The 24,763-nt window shown below is 30.0% G+C and overlaps 2 protein-coding genes across 2 annotated transcripts; both read left to right on the top strand.

Annotated features, from left to right (window-relative positions):
* Positions 1-1,916: 1,916 nt before the first annotated feature.
* Positions 1,917-11,402, top strand: TRIADDRAFT_53914 (uncharacterized protein; the record flags this gene model as incomplete). Its single annotated transcript, XM_002110148.1, has 20 exons — positions 1,917-2,065; positions 4,132-4,237; positions 5,436-5,507; positions 5,927-5,998; positions 6,235-6,508; positions 6,614-6,687; positions 6,797-6,862; positions 7,005-7,168; positions 7,315-7,366; positions 7,491-7,609; positions 8,009-8,042; positions 8,307-8,342; positions 8,511-8,594; positions 9,212-9,353; positions 9,544-9,596; positions 9,735-9,844; positions 9,961-10,085; positions 10,180-10,309; positions 10,476-10,561; positions 11,263-11,402. The coding sequence occupies 20 exons, from the start codon at positions 1,917-1,919 to the stop codon at positions 11,400-11,402; spliced, it is 2,088 nt and encodes a 695-aa protein (XP_002110184.1).
* Positions 11,403-18,287: 6,885 nt separating this feature from the next.
* On the top strand, positions 18,288-24,544 carry TRIADDRAFT_53913 (uncharacterized protein; the record flags this gene model as incomplete). The annotated part of the gene is made up of 9 exons (XM_002110147.1): positions 18,288-18,439; positions 18,699-18,770; positions 20,637-20,745; positions 21,000-21,053; positions 21,419-21,484; positions 21,646-21,998; positions 22,368-22,419; positions 23,755-23,853; positions 24,431-24,544. 9 exons carry the CDS (start codon positions 18,288-18,290, stop codon positions 24,542-24,544), a joined length of 1,071 nt encoding a protein of 356 aa, XP_002110183.1.
* Positions 24,545-24,763: the final 219 nt, after the last annotated feature.

The raw sequence follows: 24,763 nt of genomic DNA, 5'->3' as shown, positions 1-24,763 counted from the left end.
TCCTCAATCTTTGCCCTAAAACAAATTTATGCTTTTGTAGAAATAAAAAAGTTATCTTTACTTATTTACTACTTCTTGTATTTAACAAATCTAGAATAGAGTACTGAAGCAATTTCAACATTTAATTAAGTTAAATACGAATATATAGGGTTAAATTGTAGAAAAAGCTGATATCTCTTTCTATACTACTGTACTAGCCAAAGTAAAATATCATATATCAGACCTAAGTACGCTATTAAAACAGTTTCTATGCATAGAAGTAATTAGTAAAGCTGAAGGTGAAATCATAAGAAATGAAGTTAAGTTTACCTAGTCAAATTTTGAGTCTTAAAATAAAATTGGATAAAAATTTAGATTGACAATTATAGCGGTTCTTTCAATATTTTATAGAATTTGCGATTTAAAAAATATCCTAACGATGATCATTACTTTCTTTATCTAAAATAAATTTCAAATCTAAAATAGGAAGTAAAAGTCACATATGCTAATTTTGGCTAAAAGCCTCTTTCGAGTATTGTAATTTTTTCTGTCCCTCAAGTGTTTTAATTTTTTCTTTCCCCCCAAAAAAATCTTTACATAAAATCAATTCCTTAAGGCAAAATAATATTGGAAAAAAGTTGTATCAATATGGAGTAATGATTGAGATTAGTACCGTGATCGAGTATTCACAGAATCAAATCAAAGCAGGTTAATTTCGAATATCTAGAAGTAAATACATTATTTTCTAGCCTACGTAACCTAGAATTCCTATACTCTGTTAGGCTATATTATTGTCTTATACATAATAAAATTGACCGCTACAATTATCCTGATTTATTCCTGTTACTACTTGCATTGGAGTAGATGTATTCTAATTAAATTGAAGCATCAATATTACGTAAAATACGCAAAGTATAGTAAGTAGATAGTTTTTATTAGCATTAGGATACTCCAGACCAACTTCCGCAAAACTCGGATAGTGTGTAAGCCCAATTTCTTAAATCTTGATTTATTTTTAAAGCACTTCTAGTAAAATTTCATAAGAATGAATCAGAGATGTCAATATTTCAATGTTCTTTCTTCGTTGCCTGATTTTTATCGATGAAACAATTAATGAGACTATTTATAGGAAGTAAATAGTTGCTGGGGAAAATATGTATCAAAGTGATTTTTAGGGAAAGAAACAATTTATTTAAGTGCAAATCCAATTTCTGTACTATCTCTATTATTATTAAATACCGCACATTTCGCAATATTTTATTAAAATATATTTCAGCTTGCGTCTTCAAATAACTTCTTGAAAGAGAAATTTCACTTCGAGCTTCATTTTAATTGAAATAGAGTAAAGACGATTAGAACACTAAGCAACCAGTATACGGAACTACAACATAAACCATAGCTGCGACAAGTTCTAATTTACTATGAAATAATTTTTATCCTCAACAATGAGTGTATTCTTTCATTTTGGAGAAAAAAACAATCGATTACTCCTATTTAGTATATTATATTATATTACAATGGAATGATATAGTTTACTCTGAAAGCACTATATAAGGGTATATAATAAGCTGCGAGCATCAAAGATTATCAGATTACCATTAATTGTCGATGTAGATAACGGTAACAATTTATTTGCTAGTTGATTCCAGTCGTTTTGATCATAATTTACTTTCCTGCTCACAGTAGTTTCTTATTCAAAAATTTATCATTGGCTAGTATTTTATATCTGGATTAGGAATAGGATACTATCCAAAAGTAGTGAATATATCAGTATTATTCTGTTCATCGAATTCTTGAACGTGAAATTGGCTGCTAGGACAAGATAGAACCACCTTATATTGGATTCTCACCCATTAATTTATTTCTTAACTATTGTCGTAGTTATATAGAATTATTTCTACATGGTGAGCTACAGCACAATTTCATTCGATTTCAACATGGCCAGCTGGATCGACCATTTCCCCCAACTCTACCATGTGTTATGTAATATAAGGCCCTTTTTCAATCAAATTTTTCAAGATAATGAAATGTTAACCTTGCCTTGTTCAGACCAAATATTAAAGTGGGATAAATCCTTCAGCTACAAGTAAGTAACTCTTAAATTTATCGCCTAATCATTAAAAGATATCGGTATGGACATGTTATAGGCTGCTTAAACCACTAGATCACGATAATATTGCCATTTAGTAGTGCCTGTAGCTGTAATTTTTCATCCGTAAAACCTTACTCTGATTATCCGGAATTAAACTATTTTGGTGATTTTCTTCCGGGCATTACTGTATCTTAGTTTACTTACAGTCTGAAAAATTATCGTTTACTGTAATTTCCAATTTGAGAACAAAAAAGGGGATTCAATTTTTATTTCACTGTTAAAGTACAGTCTAAATAATGCCCGGTTAATCGATTATAGTTTAACAAATAAAGAACTACGAAGTTTAGAATTGTTGTGTCCACGAAAGCATCTTAATTTTTTTCTCCGAAAATTAAACATTCTTGACTGTTATGGCGGGAAGATTGAATATAGAAGTAAAAGAACTGTTACTTATCTCAAATAATACAATTAAAGGATCCATTCTTTCAATTCTATTATGCACGTAAAGTAACCCTTTAGTGTTAGCTATTTCAGGGGTATCAAACGTTAACTTTTAGAGTAATTTTATATTCGTTGAGTTCATTTAATGGAAATATTATTCCTTCAAAATCGACAACATGTATAGGCCATACATTTATCAAAAGCATATTTTATTATAATTTTGCGATGAAAAAGTTTAAAACTTGGGCACGCTTACTTCCGCATCATAGACAGAATTTAAACATCTGTTTCCTCTTAAAAGTTTCCCACATAGATACTGTAATATCTTAATGGACCATGATATGACATCATTGTTGCTCTAATTAAATGATGTTATTAAGTTGGTGAACAATCCTAACATCATTTAGTAAGAGCTATTAAAGGATTACTAAATACTTGGGTTAAGTAATTAGCTGTGTCCGATATCAAACACTAAAAGTCTTTACTTCTATTATTACAGTTTGAATAAGGTAGACAACTATCTTATAATTATAGTCATACCAATGGGAAAAATGATAAAACTAAGAATAGTTACTGTAAGCATTAACTTAATGGCGTTGTTCTGTCTGGCAGAATCGATTTAGCTTTATGATTCATCATTTTCAGTTTAATTGTAAAATCGCATATTATAAAGTAGCAATCAACAGGAACTATATTATGCCTAAAGGACTCGTATGTCTGATTTTTGCTCTTGAATTCGGAATTAACGAATTTGATTAAGCGAGTTTACTGTTGTAGTGCACTACCCCAAGGTTGCAAGTACCTTAGTTTCATCTATCGATACTTCAGCTTCAATTGCTCTATTCAATCGTTTTACAACATTCAAGTTCTACCCATTTAATAGAAAATACAGTAAGATTAGTGTTGATGCCATAATTAGAATATGTCCTATCCACATATTATCTTCCATGGTGCTACTTGTTACACTGGAGTTCTCATAAGTGGCTCGTAGTAATTTTTGAAATAAGCAAATTTAGTTAATACAACGATCATCTTTTATTGTAAAGTACTTATTTAAATAAAGGTTTTCCACGAGAAAGCTTGAATAAGCCTAAAATTGATTTTATAGAATTCTTTTGTTATTTAATAACTATTATTGTTTTGATTACTATTGACATTATTGCTATTAAACGTAATTATATGGATTTAACGTCGGAATAACCCAAAAAAGTAACTTAAATCATTCCTTTGATATCTCTCACTTAGATCAAGTTTGGATATATAAGCTACTATCAGTTCTGTTCGTTCAATTTATAGCTTCAACTTAGTATAATTTTAGGCGTGATACGTTCTATCGGTTCTATCTGTTCAATTTATAGCTTTAACTAAGAGCAATGTAGATGAATGAATGAAAATTTAGCTAAAATTACAATAACGGGAAGCACAACGTAACTTTTGTTAATTCTTCCTGAATTGGCTTCGAGTTAAATTAACCTCGCTTATCCAAATTAATAGAGAATATGGACAAATACGTACTTGTTTGGCTATTCTAATTCATGCATATTTTGCATTCTGTGAATGTCCATGTTAGATAAAGACACCTTAATTATTTTTTGTCTATTTTATCCGTTGTATATTAGATATGAAGATGAATTTTCTGATGCATCCCAAGAAACTAAAATTGGAGATAATAAAGCTTTTTTCTGCGATATAGCATTTCATTTAATCCACAATCAATTTAATCTCGTAAGTTAATTTATGAAATTAACGTTTATTCATTACAGAGACGTGTATGAAACTCGAAAATTCCTTGACATCCAATATTATATTTATCTTTCTACAGATAGTAGTAATTTATCACTTCGAACATAATAGTTTTGTAAACAATCTGTTTGACGTAAATAAATGATTCATAGATACTTTAAAGCAATAATGCTCTGCTTCCCTCCGCTTTATAGTATTTCGTTGATTTTAGTATTATTTTACGAAGATTGGATGCAGATATTATTATTTCTTTATCTTAATACAAAGCACCATTATTTTAAGACTACGAAAACTTAAATCATCTTTGAAATCATAAACAAATACAATGTAATAGCGGGAAAATATAACCATGGCGTCAAGTATTGATTGTGATAATTACGCTTCCCATCCAGTAATTATACATATTACCATAAACAACGTAATCAGTAAAGCATGTGATCGTAATAATGAAAAATCCCTGAAAATCTTCTATTCATTGTTTACGTTCATCGACTGATAGCAGTAAATTGTCACTATAACTCAAAGCTTAGACTATGATAGCTACAGTCATATATATAAAGAAATGATCAATATTTATCGTTATACGTACGTAAAATCCTGAAGAGAATTAAATTAAATATCGAATCAGGAACGTAATTTCTAGCTGAAATTAATTATCATATTGTGATAATAAATCAGTGATTAGATATAGTTCCAGCTTAGCAGTGTGAAATTAAAGTAACTTTTCAATAATACGGTCCTTATTTACCGTTGCCATGCTATCCTATAAATATTATATAAATAATTGAATTGAAAGAAAATCAAGCTTTTCTATTTTCTATAAACAATACTACTGTATGTTATCGTTACTTAAGAAGTGATGCAATATTATTAATGATATTAGTCGAGATGGCAGCTCAAACTGACCGACATTATCAAAATCATTGGATCACTGGCATTTTTATAGGATGATTTAATGACTTAGTTTTAATAAATATGTTTTGAAACTTAACATCAGCAAAAAATTGTTGTAAATTCAATATGAACGCATAATAAGTTGAGTGATGATGATAGCTGATATAAGGTTATCTGATCAACAACTTGAAGTAATAAGATAAGTTTTGCGTCTTAAAGTATAATTGTTCATTGAATTTATTTTATATTAGACTGACTTTCTTGTCCTTTATTTATCTTCATTTAGCTAAAAGAAAAGCAATGTCCTAATGTAATTGTACATAACCAATATATTACTGAAATGATTAACCGCTTCAGGGTAAGGCAGATTTAATTAGCAATTCTAGGCTAGTCTCAGTTATATGGGATATTGATGTACTACTGAATTATAGTTTCAATTAGTCGCAGAAAATATGAATTGAAGTACGCACATTAATCATTTTCCTAGTTAAAGTTTATATTGTAACAAATAGAAACTATTGAGACTTTTAATTCGAGTATTTTAATGCAGTGCATAAATTGATTATAATGTTTCGCTCTTATAATTCCAAAAACATTCAGCACTATTTTCATAACTTCTATCCACGCCATCCATAGTATAGTACTACTAAATGTCGTTATATAACTACTTAGGTACCAGCATAATGTAAAATATATCAAGATTTTGCTTTTAAAAATGGTAAAATAATTCTACATTCGGTAAAAATTTTAATTTATCCCTTCTTTACCCATTGTAAGGTAACATGTTCTGTATGTGCTATTGAATATTTAAAGCCATTAGCAAACTTATTCAGTAATTCCTCGTCGATGGTAAGTCCTAACTCTATGCTTAAGTTAACGTTGAATATCACGGCCACGGTACATAAAGATTGCAATATATCTAAATTTTAAACCCTGTAGTAAACTTGGAATCTACATGTAATAAAACCTTATTTTCATTAAATCACGTGTGCATTTGATTTTAATTTTGTTTACATGTGCATAATTTATATCTGTAAGATTAGTGGTAGAAAATACTACATCCAGCGATAATCTTACTATTATAGAACGAACTACATAAAAATTATAAAACTCCAAACTATGCCATTTTGATAAATCGATCTAAATCTGAGCTTAATCTATTTCAGTTTCCAATAACTGCTTATAAAGACGTAGCAATTCCATCTGAAAATAACTATCAAATTGCCCACGTTCATATTGATGGTTTATGCAGTCATTTTGCTCTATCGATGCTTATTATGTACATACTATCTATGGAATTGCAATGGCGCACACTAAGTGTTTCATTATTAACAGAAGATGATATCGCATCACCAGATGGTAGTGTAATAAATTGTATATATTATAATATGCCTACGCATAGTTATGAATAAATATAGCATACAATATCTATAAGTGAATAGCCTTATTCGTTTCTTATTGCAGACATAGATCCGCCTCCTTACGATGATATTATATACTCTAAATATGGTCAAGAAACAGCCGCAGATTTACAACAGGTTAACATTCATTCCTACATCTAATATTTGTTCTGAGTATTATTGCTAGTAAATTTCTGTATTTCACATTTAAATCTAAAAATTTAGTACAATTAATTCTTGATTATAGGGCAAAAATAAATCGAACAAAGACGAAGTTTCTAAAAGGAAAAGTAAGATTCGAGATATTGAAAAGGTACTGCTTGGATATTTGATAACATAAAAAATCTGTCAAATAACTCGTATAACAAATTGGTTTTGGACTTGAACAATAGATGTCCAAATATAAGTCAATAATGAGTCAATTACGGTAAAAGATTAATTGTCGAAATATATAGTTTATTAGATATTATTTGGATGACGCTTTGAATTATTTGGATAAAGCGCAAAATGTTGTACTAGATATGATAGCGAAATTAAAATATGAGGGACGCGAGAGGAGTTTAAATTCAAATTCAAGTGATGAAGAATTACAAACGAAATTGTACTATATCAGTAATCGGTAAATATTTTTTAATTTAAATGAGTAATAAGCATGTATCTTTCATTTAAAATCTCTCGCTAGATTATATCTTATTACAATATATTGTAAATAATTAAAGTGACACAGCGCAGTATAACATCTAATGCAACAATTTTGATTTATAGGATAGATCAACTGTTTCACTTGCAAGATAAGTTAGGCATTTTTATTCGGGATGTAAGTTGAATTGATATGCATTTACTGCAGATATCACATTTTTCTGTAATTATAGCCACTGCCTGCCCAAATTGGTTGTAAATAGATAAAGTGATCGAATATACTATTTTTATTCAATGATTAGGAAAAACGAAAGCTGTCAGAGAGTTATAAAGATATAAGCGAAGAACCATCTCAATTATTAAATCAGCTTAAAAAATCTGAGGAAACCTTATTTAATCTCCAATTAAGCTTACTTGAGAGGTAATTTTTATACCTGCAGTGCCACAGCTCTCGTTTTTTTATGTTTTTATCGATACTATATTATACGCAAAAGCTTTGTATAAATATTACTTTACCAACTATCCCATAGATCTATTGTTGTTATTAATGTGTCAAAACCATGCATTCAAAAAGGGACACCTTTTAGCTGCAAGCTATGGTAAGAAATAGGTTTTGATTGGTACATAGTGTAATAAGTCAATTTTTAAGGATATGTTCTTCGCAGTATTTTAGGCATTAATAAAATAATATCTCAAGATTTTAAAATCGAAATGAAATTGACTGGGTTAGTAAAAATTAGCCATATTCGCATTTTTCAAAGTTATACTAAACTTATACTAAACTTAACATAATATTCTGTTTTGCAAAATTCGTAAATAGAGGTAAAAGCAAGCTGGAAATCGATGGCCTAGGGGTTTGTAACTGGGATTATTTTTTCAATAGCATCATTTTTGGAGATACTCGGAACAATTTTTTTCGCGTAAATGTTGAGCGAATAACTAATCGGCTAACATAAATTACAGATTATTTCCTCCGAAGAAAGTAGATACCTATCTATAGTTTATAAAGACATCGTAAGTCACAATTGAAGGATGAAAAATTAAGCTAGTGTAGCTGAATAATTACTGCCTAATAGAATTTAAATATCATGTGATATAAGAATTTACTTTCTTTACAGTTAATTCCCGACTTCTCTGATTTTGTTTGCCGAGAAGTAAGTATATCCGTATCATAAATATCGATACTTTATTGGTAATATGCGAAAAGGTATACATCGCACAGTAAGAGTACATAATGTATACAGTACATTTCCTACACGTAAATTATGTATATGCCGATGGTAATAACTTACTTATTATTGTTTCTATCTATTCTGCTTCAGAGCTCAACGGATGATAGATTCTTTTTTAATTGGAAAATGCCTAAAATTGCTGTTGTTATATTGGATAAGAATATCCATACGACGGTAAATATTTCTTCACGAAGTCTAGTTCAAATATGTTAAATTTAAGACTTGACTTATCCTGTTTGATAGCCTACCAATAAGCTATTTCTATACAATTTATTAAGCATACGAGTGTAGATAACTAATCAAAATATATACCGTAATATTTATAATAATTTTAATCACATTTTACGCTAAATTGCGGTCAAAAATAGACTTTTCTGCACTGCAATGTTAACTGGAAAGAGATTTTAGATTTTATTAGTTTAATCCTTATTGCATGATTTCAAAGTATCAGCAATTTTCATAGAGCGATTTTACCTTATTTTAGTTGCAGGTAACTTCTCCTTCGATTCGCGTAATAAATCGAAAGAAAGACACAATTGCCGCAGAATGCTCACTTGTATGGGATTACTACATCAGCCCATGGGTAAATATTTCATTTGATATTAGAAGAAACCTAATAACGAAATTTAATGTCATGAAAAACTTGACGACAATACAAGGCCGGAATAAATAACTGTTTTTGCACCTGTTATGCAATAATAAGTCAATATAACGAACAAATTTAATATAAAATCTGCAAGTAGATGGTATTTCTGACGACGAACCATCAAATTTCAATGATTCATTTGTAGGATAAGGAAATGCACCAGGTTGATTTTCCGCAACGTGCAAAATGGTGTCAAATTAAAAACATGTTAAATAGATTTTGTTTCTGCAGACTAAAACAAAATTTGACTGATCAGAATTTGCGGTATATCTACAAAAGAATGACAGGTTAATTATACTATATTTGTTTAACTAGCTATAAAAGCTGTTGGCAAATTTTCTCAATATTATTTGATAAATGAACATAAGACATATTATGGTTTATCAAAGTGTTGGATGGAGCGTAGACTAAATATTTCGTTTCAAAATAATGGATACTGACATTGCATTCTGAATTTCTAATGTGTGCCTTATAAAGGTGCAGACATAGAAAATCCCGCTCATCCTATTTCTTGGAATCAATACTACAAGGTTAGTGATGAATGAGATAAAATAGGTTGTGCGAGTAGAAGTGCATATCATATGTACTATAATTACAAAGATATAAATTAAGATCATTTATTTATATTCATGAAACTGCAAGAAATAAACCTTTTTTTTATAAATTAGGAAAAATTACGTGATATACAACAAAGCATTACCTTCGGAGGATGGTTTTTTACCTGTATTGAACTTTTAAACGAGCCAAAGCATAATTTATTAAAGTGGTGGAAAAATGGGTAAGAGTTAATATTTAATCAAGATTTAATATTGAACATCATAAAGGCGCGTATCTATTATTTAAATGTCACGTATTGGAGTAACCCATATAGTTAATGTTACCTTAATTTTAAAGTTTAATGATAGGATTCATATCTAAGATCGCTGCTGATGAATTACTTCAATACTATCCGCCTGGGACATTTATTATTCGATTTAGTGAACAAAAACTCGGCCGAATATCTATTAGCTATGTAAATGGTATGAATTATATATCGGCTTTTATACATATACTAAAACATTAAAGATAAATTATTACGTCGATTTTATAACTTAATTCATATTACTCATCTAGAAAATAGAAAAGTGTGTCGAATTTACCCTATGAAATGTCATATAGAAGTCGAATTAAAACATAGCCTTACCGATACTGACATTCATGGAATAGTTCAAAAAGAAAGAAGAATCATTACTTGGATTGATTGGTTAGAAAATTGTACCTTAATGGATTCCATTTTCCGATATCACTGTTTATATACACGTAGTATGAAAGCATGCCCGTAAAATTTAGAGTAAATAATAGAACTATTAACATAAGAATTACAATTCCTGCTAATAAATAATTTTTTTTAATTTTGGTTTCGCATAAAGGATTTTAAAGAGTGGTAAAAGTAAGTTAAAGTATTTTTATCCGGTTCTGCAAACAATTGATATTCTAAAGGATACCTTGAATCCAGGTATGATACTCCTCTCATCGTTATATTTGACATTATTATATATTATATTCGTTTACACCTTTTTCTTATATACCGTACCCGTATGTGTCGCGATTGTAAAATAGAAAATATATTTCTTCATTTATTGTTATTGCTTTTAAATTTTAAAATTAAAAATGAAGGCATAGATAGTATTTTAAATCGGAATAGTAGATAGTTAAGACAATACCAGTACGTTCTTGAATTTTTTTTGCGGTGTAGAGTTTTATTAACCTTAACCAAGTAAGATGGCAATATAATAATGAACTATTTTTATTCAAGTAGAAGAATCAAATGCCGATGTTCCAGTAGAGGGATATACCTCATTCTTCGAATAAAGCTTACATTATGAGAGCAGAGCTTGTAGGTAAACAGGGATTTTACAAGACTGTACCGCGTCAAAGCGCCCATACTTGTCATAAAGATCAAGAAATGTAAATAGTCCTTGTTCTTGCTAGCTACGTAGTCGTCGGCATCTCGGTGATCCAAATGACTGAAATCAACATTATAACAACCAATTCGTAGCAAGTGTTACTGCACTGCACCAATGGTCCGCTTAACAAGTATTTTTGAGTTAATTCCTTGGCATTATTGGCTAAACGATTCATAATTGTTAAAGAAATCATGCCATCGATGTATTACATGAATTAAATGTGGAGAATACCTATTTAAACATTTCATAGGAAAAACATCCCATGAAGTTGAAATTCGTTATATAAATTATGGTATTTACACTATTTCCGATTCTAATGCTGTAGCAACGCGTAAAAATGATCGCAAATGCCCCAGAAATGCTATTTTATGGAAAAAGTACGAACTTTAATATCGTTTATGTAAGCCTCTCTCATATCTGATTCGTCAACTTAGTTACTGGATATCATTCCCGACGGCTGTGCACTATATCACTAAATTAACGCAACATAATTTGCAAGTATTAGACATCGACTCATCTTAACCATTACGGTGCAAGAAAATTAAAAATATCTTTTTCGCAAGTAATTAATTAATATTCAGCGTTGAAAACAACCTAATGAAGAAGAAATTAAATAAATGAAATTTAACATGGCTATAAGAGCTTAATGGGTCATTTGATCATACTTATTATCCTTTTGTTTAGTTTCGAAATATGTCAGTAAGTTATAATTTAGAAAGTTATAATAAAGAAGATAAAATATTGCCTGCTATAAAGTTATAAAATATCAAAAGCAGCTAAAAATCCAAAATTAAAACAATCTAGATGACTCGTTTAATTAACTCCAGGATCCAAGTTCTACTGTGTGCTGGAATTTAAGCAATATAACAGGATTTAGTTATATTAAGAAAATATACAATTTATAGACAAATGTGATCATTAAAGTAGGATAAATTTGACATAAATTCAGTTTTAATTTTTTAACTGTGCCTTAAAATTACTGCGATGAATCATAATATACAATTTGAAGCTACATGATAGTTACTTCCTGGGCACTGAAATAATTAAGGATAAGAGTTGATCAGAAAAGTAAAATAACATATCTTTATTTGTGATCACGTCATAAATCAAAGACGGGAACAGCAAATTTATCAAATTCTGCTCATTTAAATGCAATAATTAAAACATTAAGTAGTGAAGTTTTTATTTTTAATAAATGATGTGATTTACGAGTAAAATATTGATGATTTTTATATTACCGAATTAGAAGTAGATCAAATAGTCAATTTAAACTAGAATTCTGATTCTGATAACATATAGTAAGTGTAAGGATGAAGGTATCATGATCCAAACTAAATAATTTAAGCTATTTATTACTGCTATTCGCTGCTAAAATAAGAGGAATTAATTTTACATTTTCCTTTTTTCACGTGCAAAAACTATAAATAATTTTATGTAGGTAAATCTTAGCGAAAAATGTTAAATGCTCTATTTATTCGATTATTAAAAGGCTTTATTAAGATTTTCTTTTCTAAGTTTACTGATTTACTTCCCACTCCTTTCCAAAGAAATTTCATTACTCTGTCCATTCTGCGTTGCTTTGATAATAATCTTTTAAAGTTTTTTCAATGTAGCTATGTCATAAAACGGCATTAAAACAAGATAACGTAATGTACGATCAATAAGTCAATTCCTTAAACCACGTATCAAGGAACGATATCTGCACTATAAAAAACATTTTATCTCTACTAGCAGACTACACAAAGACTTAGATGCCTTGTATTTTACGTTAAACACTAAGTTTAAGAATCCACTTTATTACATGATATACTGCATTTATATACTCTTCCTCAATAGTTCATGAGTCATAGTTAGTACGATTAACTAAGGAATCATTTACTGAATTAGATATTAATTTTAGCTACTGCTCCCTTAATGCAGACAACAGTATTTACGAACGTAGACACCTGATGACTAATGCAGAATAGTCAGATTACGATATGTCCTATCACGGAACATTTCCATGATAATTTGCAATCTGCCATAAGAAAGTTACAATAACAATGATTCGAACTGTAAGTAGATGATTTGCATACCCTATTATAACTATTAATTTCAGTATGTGTATATGTGTCACTGTCATAAAAAGTCAGTGCTATATATAATAAAACACAGTATATCCAAATTAGAAGTTAACTAAATAAGGATAGGGTAACAGAATTATCCTAACATAGATATTTCTACTCTAATACAGTACATAACACTGTCACAAGCTAAGATATGTATATACAGAGTTATTTTCTGATGAGCTCAAACTTATGAAGTAGTAACGACAAATTTAGATTTGAATGTGAATCGAGGAAAACTACAAAAAGGAATCATGTTCTGCATTTATATCAGAGCTGTCACTTTTATGAAATGTGCTATTTTTCAAGTATTAATGTATCGCATTCAATCCTTCAGGAAATAATCATGCTGGAATCAGAGCTGGCTAATACTTTGCACGTACAAACTAGCATAATTTTTCAACTCTTTTCATGCTCTTCTGCTCTTCTCAAAAATAAAGTTTTCGTTTTCTTATTGTATTTAACTGTCCGTGCAAACTGTTCAAATTTAAATATTGGAACTGAATTTTAAAGATAAATTCCATTTCCAACGTATCAATAATCACTAGCTAGCTACCCACATTTCCAAATAACACGTTTGCATTTTTTATGACCAATGCTACAGTATCTCATACTCATATCCCTTTTTAACTATCTATTACGAGTAGCTATACAATCCAGCTGATCATTAGCTACTTAAAAACGTAAATGCAAACCATAAGGTTCACTATAGCATAGGCAATTGCATATTTTGTCTTTCGATTGTGGAATACGGTAATTGTTTTCTTTATAAGACTTAATTCCATAGCCTTTGGCTCAGATTTTTTCTTATTTCTGAAGGTAAATAGCCTTTTCCGATGTTTTCCGTTAAAGAAATCTAAAGCTAAGGAATCATTGCTTGTAGACTCAATCCGATGAATTACTATTTCTTAGAAATATGTAATCGAACGGAAATAATCCTTCAGACTCATTCATAATCTTGTATTGTGCAATGATACAATTGCAAGCTTTCGTTGGTTTTTCAGCTTTATTTGGAATTGATTTGTGTTATTCAGTCTTTAATGGCCTAGGAACAATATTAAAATCTTGCCAACCCGCAGGTAATACAAGCACATGATACCTTTTTCTATGACAAAGCCAATCATTTTTGCTCGTATTCTTTTTTCTTAACTATTCAATAATTGGACTTTAATAATCGTAAAGCTGGTCCTAATTGCTTTAGACACTGACGATCATTACCTTATCGACTAATTTGAGAAGCACTTCCGCGAACATATTATGGAAACAATAGTTGTCTTGATTGCAAAAATGATATTGATAATAGGCACGGCGCCTTCTTGTAGGCTAGTCGTCAGCTGTTTCAATAGCTAACAAAGCATTATTTATTGTACAACTATTAAAGCATTGGAGAGCAATATTAGTAAAAAGCCATTACATATAACTTTACGTGACGCTAAATCTTTCTATTTAAATAGAGAATATGATAATTTATTGTGGAAATGAAGTCGTACCGACGCTAATGGATTCATTAGATGAAAAGATCACTTCCTTTCAGATTCTTCTTTGCTAGTAAGTCTGTGATCGGATGACAAATTCATAGCTAGAATGTAACTCTGTACAACATAACAAAGCATAGTATAATAACTTCAGGTCTATATGAATAATAAGCCATCAATAAATGGTTGTTACGGATGATCCATAAATTTTTTCTGCATGGATTCAATTTTCTTTAAGAATTAATAACTAAGGACGCTATTTCTAAAGAAGAGTTTGAGAAAAACGTTAAATTGGAATATGTTCAATGGCATAGAATAACTGTTGATTCGCTGAAATATTGTAGAACAACAACATAAAACCATTTACGATGGCTTTGAAATAAGTTCTTATAGATTAATTGATATGGAAGGTTACGTAGAAGAAGATTACTATAGCTATCACTAAATATAATACTATGTGAGAGATTTTCGTCTACTATCAATCTACGGGCTGATAGTAAATTTAAATTGTATATTTTTAACTGCTTCGTATTTAGTTTAGTGATAAAACATAATCATCAACTGTTCTAAAATAGACTAATAGCAATGGATGGCTTTCAATTTATGCACACAATCAATAAAATTGATAAAATTTTAATATTTGATTAGAACTAAAAGTGTTACTCTAGGCGATATGCATTATGCCTGTAAAAAGCTATGAAGATCTTTCACTTCTATACGTATATTTCTGCTTGTTGATGGCTAATTTTTAGGAATGACCATAATAATTCGATTGTGATATGGCATGACAACAACTTGTTACCTAGTCGAAAATAAATGGTCTATTCTTACTGAAGCTTCGTTAGCATCATAATATGAATCAATTAATAATGCAATTACTAATTGTCGTATTCTCCTGTTTATATTTATCTTAAATCGTTGTAAAACAAAGTGGGTTATTGTCTATTCGTTCAAATCAAGGTAAAGTATATAAATAAATCCGGAAGTCAATTCAGTTATCATTACAAAACATTCATTATCATATATTGATCTAGATGTTTGCTAGAAGTTGTCTTAAACAGCAAAACTACAGATTGGGTTAAAAGCGTGGATACTGCCTACGGTTGATGCGCTTAATTGTTTGAGAAAGTAATCAGAACTTGATCGTCATAAGTCATTTTAGTAATGATACGTATAGAAGAGTAAGATACCAATAATAGCCTGCCGTGATAGTTCAGTCAGATTAGACTACGATAGATTTCATATACGTTAGGGCAGTAATTTAAGCTAGCGCTAATGTATTTTTGACTCTAAAATGAGAACAGCATAATTACGAGATTAAAGTGTCTATGGCAAATTCAGTATAATTATCAAGTACTGTACTTAACAATTATGCGGAATGAGCCATTGTAGAAGACGTTATCATCGACGCAATATTAATTAGTGTATCACGTAAGAGATAAATTAAATATGGAATATTCCAGTAACACATGTGTTGTTTCATTTCTAATTTTTATATTGACTTCTTCAGAAAATAAAATCGTATAATTCTTTATTCTTATGTTCTAACTTGTGAATTTTACCTCGATATCGCTATTTTATTTATAATCATAAAAATCTTTGAAAGTTACTGTGATGGTCTTTAGCGAACTACTTTATTTTGATCAACTACCAATTGGCTTATTCAATAACCCAAGCGGTTAAGTATTTCATGGATGATTGAACAATATCAATTATTTATTTCAGTATAAACTGCTACAGGTGATAGATCCCTCCATCGATCTGTTATAGTATTTATACGAAATCGGTGACTTTGCATATTCTCGTCAATCCAGGAGTAGTATATTTACAGTAAAATCTAACATTAGAGGCTGTGCACTCAATAACCAGCTGTATTTACTCAACAACTTTCCAATAGCAACCAAGTATCCAATTTCTTCTACTATGTTATTCCCACGCTACTGTTAATTTCTCTATGAAATGATTTTACTCCACCCATCAGTCATAACATCCAACTCTATAGCTCTAACTGTACTTGTACAAAATTTCCTGCAATTCTAGAATGGTACGGTGAAGGTTATTATCTGGAGGTTTTACTTCTTTTAACGAATCATAGTCAAAAAATGTGTTATAGAGGGTAGAGTATTTCTTATTTTTAAGTCTACAATACATTTAACGCTCGGTAGAAGATAGGCTAGAAATTGAATTAATCTTAACTATTTCACTGTTACCAAAAAAAAAATGATAAGTCATTTCCAGTAGAGTCAATTAAATTAGTTATGAAGTTATTGTTACAAGTCACATTGAATCACCATAATATCTATTTTTCTTCTCGAAATAAATTTAAAAGGTTTCACTTGCTATTCATCGGGATATTATCGCATGACTACAATGGATTGCTTTAGTTCACAGCAACACTATATTGATTTTATTGGTCAGTTCTATCATTATTTTGTAATATATAAATGCTTTGACCATCGTAAGTAGTGTTTTGGTCAGGCTGATTTTCGATTTATCTAGTTAACGGGTTAAATCATCTTAAAATTGTAGTCGTTACGGTGGAAAACGGACAACCGTACCACAAAATTAATAGAACATAATCAAATAGTCTAATACCGCAATGTATCAGTATTTCAGAGATTAATGGTCCCACGCAAAGCTGCATGACCAACGATATGATCATCTATGTTGATTAGGTGAAGGTTAAATCAGCTTCAGTTAATGAGATGATGGAGGATGAAAAATAAGATTTTACTTCCCGTATCATTCATCATCAATTGTTGGCTTAATTTAATAGAGATTGAATTGAAAGAAAATAATATTAGCTAAAGATAATATAATTCGAGGCACGGTTACGATATTACTGTTTAAGTTTTCTACCATTCCGTATCCCAGTTTTTAGGTCTAACATGAAGTATTTTGATACCAAAAGGTACGGTGGGGGCACATCGTTAATTAAAATCAAGTATTAAACGCGTGCAGCAATAAGACTGATTTTATTTTTGTTATCGGAAGGGTACAGACTCAATTATTTCGTAGTTTTTAAACCAAATATCAAGCTTTATAAATATCAATAGGTAGGGCATGTCGATAACAACAATCAAGTCTTAATTGCTAGCAGTAATAAAACTGGTTTTGTTTTGTTGTCGGCAATCCATTTCTATATTATTGAATTTGTTACAATTAGTACTGATATCTAAACTAATGGAACCGCCAGTTAGTCTGCAGGCAAGTTATGGATAGCTTATTTTATTTCATTAGGATGAGATAACAACAGGAAATTACCTACGAATACGGAGCTGCGAGGAAGACATATTCGTTACCTTCGTTTTCGGCATGTTAATGTCTAGTTTCAGGACTGTAGTTTAGGATAAGTAACATGCCATCTTGGCTGTTGATGATATTGTAATAACAATTGCCATGCCTTCAATTGTTTGATTTAAAAGACTTACATTTTTCTATTTTCTTTCTTGTATTGTATCATAAAGATAAAAGATTATTATGAACAATAATTCATATAATTCACGGAGAAATGACCCGATAATCAAGTGGTTAATTGGACAAGTTATTTATCAATCAGTGGGAGATCGCACATCTACGTCATTATAAAACTCTACTCAGCAGTTCCACCTGTGGCTATAATATTGAGAGTCAATCAAGAAAACGAATCATTTCTACTAATTGTTGACTGGTGATAGATTGATCAGAAATTAATCATGTCCTCAACTATCGAAGCTAGCTTTTATCTGAAAAACATAGAAAATATGTTTCATGGAATCATCAATTATTCTGGTTTACAAAACACGTGCATCCATGAGAATCTTGCATTTCTTAACTGGCTACAACAACAAGACTTTCATTCCTCTTTGTAAGTCATCAATGTTGCATAACTAGCCAGACAGTTAAAGTTTCACTTTTTGCCTATAAATTCTCTTCTATATAGTTTACGTACTTAATTTTTCTTCCATAACAGCTACGCACCGATTCTTTAGCTTGAGATGATAACAATCCAATCTTGTTCATTGATAATTTCTTCAACACTTTGTGAGAAGTGAATTTATACTTTATTTATTTGCTTTTCTTATAAACTTCGGCATTCATCTCATACTCTTATCATATCATACCAGAGGGTGTCAATTCTTCGATTGTGATATTAGACTAGATGGTAGTTTGAATTGCGGAGGTATCAAATTTTTTAGGTAAACAAAGTTGACCTTACTAGTGTTAGTCGCTACCATTTATCCACACTTCATGGTATACGCGTAAATAGATTGAGCTATTTATTAAATGTGTACCCGTAAACATAATTTTGAGTTTACCCTTAGTGGCTAAAATACTATTTTTTTGGTCTTTGTTATACATGAATCATATGACAGCAATCTCATCTATGTGGCATCAAGAGTTTGTTCTACTTTCTAATTAGAATTCAATGGCTAGAAAGTGTATGATAGAACATAAAAATATGCGCCACTTATGATAACTGTCACGCTATACACGGAACGAAGAAACAAGTTTAAATAGATGCACACAAAAGATAATATAGCGTGTAAAATGTAGTTCAGCATCCATTTTCGACTCTCGTTATAGCTATATGTAAGGATAGAAAGTACATGCTGTTTGAGATCAAACTTTAGCATAAATATTATAATTAATCAAGGTGGCTGTAGTGTACAGCTTATTAGCCCTAGGTTAGTAATCCGTCAACTCAAAATTCTGAGTTGTTAAAATCGAGCAAATCCCTAACGTGACACTAAATAGTCAACACCGTATAATTGATTTATAACAGTCCAGTTTATTAACGTACGTGTGTCGTCAGTCAGAGAAGAATTCCAATTTCTTCCCCTCATAATAATAGTCGAAAGTGGCTAAGATAAATCGGATAATCGACTTAGCCTCCACGGTAACAATTCTATACAACTTATACAAATTATCATCAATTGCTCCTCTACATAGGAGTCATCGATCACATTAGTACATTGCTTAATAACATTACTTAATATGGCTATCAGCTACGGCCTTATATAGCATATACTTTATTAAGACATACAGTTCTATACTACATGCTATCACTATATTGCATACGCAAAACTGCTGTAATTAGCTGAAATCACTACAGCGGCCCAGTAACCCGTAGAATTATTACGACAATAAAAAATTGATTACTAAGAATTTTGATCAGTTTTATTCCCCTTAAAGATTGTCATCAGCTATTTTTAAGTACTCCATTTATTCTTATACTGTTATTGATATACAGAAGTACGTTAAATATATAAATTGAAGTCTGACCTATAATTATCGCTTAGCATTATAAAATTTATCTTATATATTCTTTACTTCAGAAGAATCAGCATACAGAAGATCATTATAGCAACACTTATACTCAGATATATAACATCTTTAGAATTACTCCTTACAGTTTGTCTAGATATATCATCTATTTGATCATTAAGAAGTCTGATCAATTTAATTCTCAAAAGAGATTGCCATCAGCTATTTTTAAATACTCTCTCTATTCATAATTATATTATTATTGATACATAGAAATACGTTGAATATATAAATTGGAGTCTTACTTGTGATCATTGCTTAACATTACAATATTTTATTTATTTCTTACTTCAGAAAGATCACTATAGATCATTTTAGTAAAACTATATGCTATGCTACAGTAATATAACATCTTTGGAATTCTTGTAATAAGTCGTTTAAATAGATCGTCTATGCTTGATTATCGATTAAATACTTTAACGATATTTAATATCCTAACCATCAGTATGTATCATTATAGCAGCATTTCATGCTACAGTAATATAATATCGTTACAATCGCTTCTAAAATGTCATTGAGACATCACTTTTTCGCTAGTTATTGTCTAAACACTAAAAGCTTAATAACCTTTGAAATTTTCATTAATATTTATAAGTATAAAGATGCTACCATCCTCATACACATGATATATCCTACTCTTAGCAGAAGTGATTTTAAACAGCATCTGATTACTATTATAGGAGTTAGATAATATTGAAGAGCCAGCCTAATAGTCTATATTCTTGCTTTTAATGTAGTAATGAAGGAATAACAGTGAATAATACTTGCAGTCTGGCTATAATCAAGTACTGGTTAACTGTTGTCGTCGTACAAGAAATTGATTCGATGAAAAACACTATCGATCAGGTTTAGTGCTTTATTTATATTCCCTCTATAGGGATTAACGAAATATGAATTATGAATTCAATTTACGAAATTATCCAATTTCAAATATAACTATGAGATATAATATACTGTCAAATTTTTATTTAATTCATTGCTTAAGTATCATCCACTGCTTAAAATTTATTTAAGTTAATCATTTCGTAAAGTGAGTCGTGACAAGATCCTATGCATTAACTTAGCTATCATTAATAAATGTCTATTTTGCTTTTTAACAGAAATTTGAATATTTAACCAATGATAAATTAACTTCGTCACTTATGAGCTTGTGGGTGAGTCGTTATCATATAATTTGCGAAAAGAGTAGTATGATGTTTTGAATTTGTAAAATTTTTAATTTGTTAATAACTTATTTGGCATGAAACAATGTTTTTAATCAAGAAGTTTGTTCAGATCTGCTATTATACAGTACATGCTCTTAATTCATGATATCATAGTAGAAATTCTAGGAATAAACGATTTCGTTATTTTTATAGTAAATGTACAGTAGAGCCAGTACATGATAAAATTTCCAGTTGCTAAATTATGTTGTTTCTCAGTAAATGATCAAATCATGTAAATATCTTATTACTCTACTGCTACTGATTACAATTATCTATGGCATCACTGTAAGTTTTTAAATTACGTTTCTTGTTAGCACAAACTCAGAGGCTGCGGAGTTAGTATCGAGGCATTTCAAGGATACGATGATGGTAGCATCCGGGTAGGATAAGTTATTAGTTCGTAATGTGCATTTTGTGCTAATCTTCTTTACCTACGTTAGTTTGTAGATTTCGTTAGAAGCTAAATCTCCTAATGTCAAGCTCTAATCCTATCTACTAATGCCTATCTTCGAAATTATCTTTAATCATGAATCAATTACAGAATGCCTGTCGTACGAAAGCATTTGATAGCTACAGCAAGGCCCAACATTTCAAGTTGTGTATGGACATTAGATTAAGTTGGGGTGTTTTTTTCCTACTGCAAGCACTATCTTCGAATATATGTTGCAAATTAGAAAGCTTTAGAAATAGCTTAGATATCGATTACCCACCCATGAAAGAAATTTTGCGGGATTGTTGGGTAATTCTTATAATATTGCTATTCTGGTATTCCTGTAAAAGCATGAATTTTTTCATTCAAATTTTAGCGGGATGGAAATGGCAATCACGTTTTTACTCTGAAGAATCACAATTTCCGAGTGAATTTAAAGAAAATTTGAGAGACATTCACGCTGGGTAAGTCATTACTTAACAAATGATTACAGTCAGAATTTAAAGTAATTAAAATGTGAATAAAAAATATCTTCTATCCATGTAGCCTGCATATTCTCATGGATTGTTTAGCGTAACATTATTTCACATTCTTGCTTTCTTGAGATTTCATGATATAAGATGTGAATAGAATGCACTGGCAGACGATATAATCTTAATGCAGTCATAGTAGCACGCAGACATTACCTTAAAATCTCAGCTTGTTACCAATATCGAAAAATAAGTTTATAGATTCTAATCTAAAAATGCTGTAGTCGTATCTACCGTATATATTCATAGTGTATTTAATAGTAAATGCATTGACATACGTAATAAATCTATAAAAATTTTTAGAATTAAAAACATACTGGAAGTCCACCGAATATTTTTAAGCGTGAATCAAGAGGTTAGTATAAGTTTTTGTATTGCCACCAGTTGCACAAAGAAGTAAAAAAGATTATAGAATTGATGGCATTTAAGTAATATACTCCTAGCGATAATAGATATTTCGAGATAAACGTTGCCGATATTACAGGTCATGAATTTACTATCACAACTGAACAATAAAGATGTGTTGGAAGAACTCGACATTTGTCATCGAAACTTGCAATATATTACTTCTCTACATGACCAACTAATTATGAGGTAATTATGAATCTTATAGCAATTAATTCACTGGAGCTTCTGATAATTAAATATAACCCATATAACAATACTAAGACAAGTAGACTATCTTATGTATATTGATCAACTTGTTATATCTATCGGATTATTTCCATTTCAATTTCTATTCTAACTGGACTCCAAAAGATCGTTCTTCGTCATGATTCACTGCTCATCAGCTAGCAAATTTGAGAATTTTATCAAATGTACCACAGTGTATGTTTTCTATTAGATATAAATTTATTCGATATGGGATAAATTATTTCATGAAAACTTAAATTTTTACTAGCGCCTTAATCCCAAAAACATGATTTTCTATGATTTAATCTGTAGATTTTTGGCTAATGAAAAATGTTCTATCATACAGCCGATAAAGACGACATATGATGGGTAAATGTTTTTTAAGGATAGCGACAAAGTTACTCCTATAAAATTATCATTACCATTATCATAATTATCATCTCACTCATTTATGCTAAAAATAAAATATTTTTGTAATTTTATCCAAATCAGCGCTAATAAATATTGATGCAGTTAAAGTATAGTTAAGTTCGTACATTCAAAATGATTAAAGTTTCATTGCTAAGTTTGAAGGGCAACGTATATTAGCTGTACTTTTACAATGATAGGAAATTATCAATATTTTTGAATTTTCTAATAGAAATCACGTAGGAATAGCTTTTCAGGAAGTAGATCCTTTTTCCTGGCATATTTGTTAATTATGATATAGTAAATGAGGATTAGAGTTGTGATTTATTGATGCTTATCTTTAGTTTTGATTTTTCTTAGATTCGAGACGAGAAATCACGAAAAAACTTTTTCGGCTATTGTAAGATTTTTATGTTAAAAGAAATTTGATTTAGTTAGCAACATCACTTTTAACAATTTTTTCAACGACAATATAAGCAGAAAATCTGCAAATTGTAATTATTAACTGAAGAGAATCAGTCTATATATTATGCCAATATGAGTAATGTATGATAGAAATATATTGGAATAGAGTAATATCAAATATAATCTAAATGTTGAAAGTTGAGCAACTAGATTCAATTCAAACTCGTAATTTTGAAAATACTAGGAAATGACATTGGAACAATTGGGTGATAGACAGTATTGTATAGGCAAATTTAAAGAACGCTTTACGAGTGGAAAACGAGATAAGAATGCTGAGGAGCTGGTAAATCCTTAATTCATCTAACTGCTAGTTATCACTGATCTAATTTTGGTCATTAAATTCTGACTAACAATCTGCAATTTCCGGAAGCCTTACGTGACGGATTATCGATGCCAGCTGATCTTTAGCTGTAACGTTCAGACTTGTCTTGGAACAACTTTAGCGGTAATATTTTCCGTGATATTATTAATTTCATGTATAAGATAGTTCTAAAATAATATAGCAATTTTTAGATATCTTATAAATAAAATTGATCAAATGATACGTAAATTTACAACCCTCTTTATTGTATAACCATAACTTCGATTTTAGCCGTAAATCAGTCAAATGGAGGGCTTTGTGAAGAAATGATTCTATTAATAATTTCCTATAAAATCCTTGATATCTAGTAATATTTGATCCTAAGCTGCAAATTTGCAAACCAGAGTAATATAATTAAGATTTAAATCGATCTTACTCAATAACATTCGAATTTATTTTAGCACAGGATGACTTATTCTAATAATATAATTATACGCTATCTACCTTAATTTTATATCTGTTGTAAATTTTGTAAAATTAAAATCTTTTTGTTTCTTAGATGGAGTGTAAGAGCAAGCCTTTCGCGCTCTTAACTGGTGGTAATCAGTTGGCTAGAGCTGATACCGGCGTAGCTTGGGATATTCATCTAATTCCAGATACAGATGTGCGTTAATTTAAGCTTACGTAAATTGAAATAGTTAAAAGGAACGTATACGTATTAATTTTGTATTACTTTCCGTTTAAATTGGCTTGAAATAGCTACAGTTTAATTTGTAGGAAAAATTTAGAGAGTTACCAGTATTAAATTACTTTTCTTTGACATCGTAAATGCTATCGATTGGAATTAATTCAGATTTAGAGAGTAGACGTTACATAGCTTGATGATCGAAGA

This window comes from Trichoplax adhaerens, genomic scaffold (genome assembly GCF_000150275.1).
Source record: "Trichoplax adhaerens TRIADscaffold_2 genomic scaffold, whole genome shotgun sequence".
Classification (NCBI taxonomy): Eukaryota; Metazoa; Placozoa; class Uniplacotomia; order Trichoplacea; family Trichoplacidae; genus Trichoplax; species Trichoplax adhaerens.
This window is presented reverse-complemented; position numbering and strand designations above follow the sequence as displayed.